The sequence below is a fragment of the Haliotis cracherodii genome, unplaced genomic scaffold (genome assembly GCF_022045235.1).
Source record: "Haliotis cracherodii isolate W230 unplaced genomic scaffold, xgHalCrac1.p SCAF_3, whole genome shotgun sequence".
NCBI classification, from domain to species: domain Eukaryota; kingdom Metazoa; phylum Mollusca; class Gastropoda; order Lepetellida; family Haliotidae; genus Haliotis; species Haliotis cracherodii.
In genome coordinates this window covers 48,487,399-48,490,615 of record NW_027266286.1, presented here as the reverse complement: position 1 = coordinate 48,490,615, position 3,217 = coordinate 48,487,399, and the positions used below count along the sequence as shown (strand labels likewise).

Genomic DNA, 3,217 nt, shown 5'->3' with positions numbered 1-3,217 from the left:
CCCGTGTGGGGAATCGGACCCGGGTCTTCGGCGTGACGAGCGAACGCTTTAACAACTGGAGTAGTCCCTGGTATCGTCACCATCATGTCGGAATCGTACAATGGTTCTCCTATGATTATGAAAATGATATTTTTTGCTTTTAATTTTGGTATGTATGAAAATAAATCAGGTGTGGTGCTTAAGTTTAGTATCTATTGTAGTATTCCTGTATACGTGTAACAATGTTACATACTGTCGCAACTGTAGGTGATGCGGATTGCCCCCAGAGCCGTTTTACTAGCCGTACAAATGGATATTTCATTCGCAATACATCAGAAGAAATAAACAAGGGTTGGCGAGTTATATGCATTGCAATGGTGAGGGGTACCTGGGTATATAATTTTAATGCTTCCATTTAATCACCCTGGCACCACCGCCACCACCCTTAGCCCCACCATCACCCTTAGCCCCACCATCACCCTTAGCCCCACCACCACCCTTAGCCCCACCACCACCCTTAGCCCCACCACCACCCTTAGCCCCACCACCACCCTTAGCCCCACCATCACCCTTAGCCCCACCACCACCCTTAGCCCCACCACCACCCTTAGCCCCACCATCACCCTTAGCCCCACCACCACCCTTAGCCCCACCATCACCCTTAGCCCCACCATCACCCTTAGCCCCACCATCACCCTTAGCCCCACCATCACCCTTAGCCCCACCACCACCCTTAGCCCCACCACCACCCTTATCCCCACCACCACCCTTATCCCCACCACCACCCTTAGCCCCACCACCACCCTTAGCCCCACCATCACCCTTAGCCCCACCATCACCCTTAGCCCCACCATCACCCTTGGCCCCACCACCACCCTTGGCCCCACCATCACCCTTGGCCCCACCACCACCCTTGGCCCCACCATCACCCTTAGCCCCACCATCACCCTTAGCCCCACCACCACCCTTAGCCCCACCATCACCCTTAGCCCCACCATCACCCTTAGCCCCACCACCACCCTTAGCCCCACCACCACCCTTATCCCCACCACCACCCTCAGCCCCACCATCACCCTTATCCCCACCACCACCCTTAGCCCCACCACCACCCTCAGCCCCACCATCACCCTTAGCCCCACCATCCACATAATTAGACTCAGTACCAAATAGATGGATTGTTGGACTTCACTGGATATGTGAAGAGAAATGCGTCCCATTGGTCGCACGTGATGCCATCGTCAAAGATTAAATGCGTGGTATTCTTTTAATAGACTCTTTGCTCTCAATCTACAGGTTAAGAAGTATATGTCTTATTCTCTAAATAACGGGGGGCCTATGGTCGACCTAGGCCATACAGTGATATCACTTGCACATGTGTTTGAGAGAAGTTTATTTGAAACAGTTACTATGAAAGTAAAAATCAATAAAAGCGTTTGCAGTACATGGAAAATCTGGGGCAAATCTTCACTACCCCACAATTATAGAAAACCCTTAAAATCCGCATTTCCATTGTGACATTGTCTCTGGTTGGGTAAAATACATGTGGCATGCATGAATTTGGGATTTCCGCTATATTTTGAAACATTCATGCTTCTATGAACAACAAAAACACAAAACCGTTTTTCAGATAGCATTTTTTAAGGTTAGAACGAAAGATATTGTGTGTAATTTACGAACTGTTGATTAATATAACATCTTGGCTTATTTGTGCATGTTGCTATGCTGCCTCTGTAAATATAGGATACACTTACTGTTTTGAGACACCTTCATTCGATCTTTCACTTTTCTATGCATGGCCCCACCCAGTGCGGATTTCAGATCCCCAATTGGTCCCCAGTGCCTGACCTTTTTTTGGAATCGAGTGCTTGTTCAGATACGATTATTTATAGAAAGTCGTTTAATAGTGGAATGTTGTTGCCCGTTGTGTTAAACAGCAAACAGGCACACGATGTATGTGAAAATTAAAAATGGTTCGACATAAGTTATGTTACATGTCATTTGGGTAAAATCGTTGTCATAATTCATGTATAAATACTTGTACGGACTATATGTAAACATTTAACTTAATTTAAGCCATTACCGTCATACTGAATGTAAGCAACATACCCTGGGTCCTATCCGCAGTGGGTGAGGCCAAAGTAACACTTTTGCCAATGTTGTTTCAATTGTCATTACAAACACTGCGACAGACGTCATATATGGATTTTGATCTGATTCCTTAAAAGCTTCACTTTAGATCAGTAATTATCCACATGAATAACCGAACATATAATTAGATTGAGATTCATAGAAAACCACATCACAATGTATTCACTATTTGAAGAAGATGTATACGAACTTGTGGACGCATTTAGACACTTCTCGACAACATAAAGCCAGTTAATCCTGGTATATAAAATATCCAATGTTACACACGATTCTGGTTATTATTTCATACTAGCTCCAATACACAGTGACAATGCCCACGAAATGTTCATGTTTATGTGTGTAACGCAATCCGTCACAAACATGGGAAAAAGAGCCACCTGCACAGTATGACCTCGCCCCGGGCTATAAGTTTCTGGGAACTAAAAATAAACGACAAAGCATTTTCCCTAATCATAAGTGAGTGAGTGAGTTGGGTTTAACGCCATTCTTATCACACAGGCAGTAGTGAGTGGGAGTTGATAAACGTAACAATGAATGAGGAAGCCCTGGAATCAGAGACGTCAAATGTAACCATGATAAACGTCGATTTTGTTTTGAAGCGGCACAGCATTTTTTATGTAACAGATATTATGTTTCCAATGGCCCTTCTGTCCTACATGAATGCCTTTGTCTTCATCCTCCCAGTGGAATCCGGGGAAAAGGTGTCATACCTGGTCTCCATCTTCGTAGCTGAGTCTGTGTTCCTCAACTTCGTCAATGATGTCCTGCCTAGGTCCAGCAGTCCGCCCAGGATGACATATTTCCTCATGATAGAGTTGTGCCAGAGTTGTCTACCGTTGATGATCACCATGTTTGTCCTCAAACGACACCACCATGGTATTCACGCAGGGGGTTGCTTCAAGAAGACCAACAACGTGGAGAACTTTGAGGAAGGTGTATCAGTAAAGTCTGGATCGGTAAGAGAAGACCAATCTCCTGCAAAGAACACTTCAACTCGGAAATCTGATATTATTTATTATTCTATTTCCATCCTGCTGTCCTGTCTTTCATTCACTGTTTTCTTCATATAAGTTATGACTTAAAAGGTATG

General features: G+C 44.9%; 1 protein-coding gene across 1 annotated transcript; it reads left to right on the top strand.

The window, feature by feature from the left end:
- Nucleotides 1–384: 384 nt before the first annotated feature.
- LOC139475491 (hepatitis A virus cellular receptor 1-like) lies at nucleotides 385–1,149 on the top strand. Its single transcript, XM_071258691.1, has one exon. It carries the CDS (start codon nucleotides 385–387, stop codon nucleotides 1,147–1,149), a length of 765 nt encoding a protein of 254 aa, XP_071114792.1.
- The last annotated feature ends 2,068 nt before the right edge of the window (nucleotides 1,150–3,217 follow it).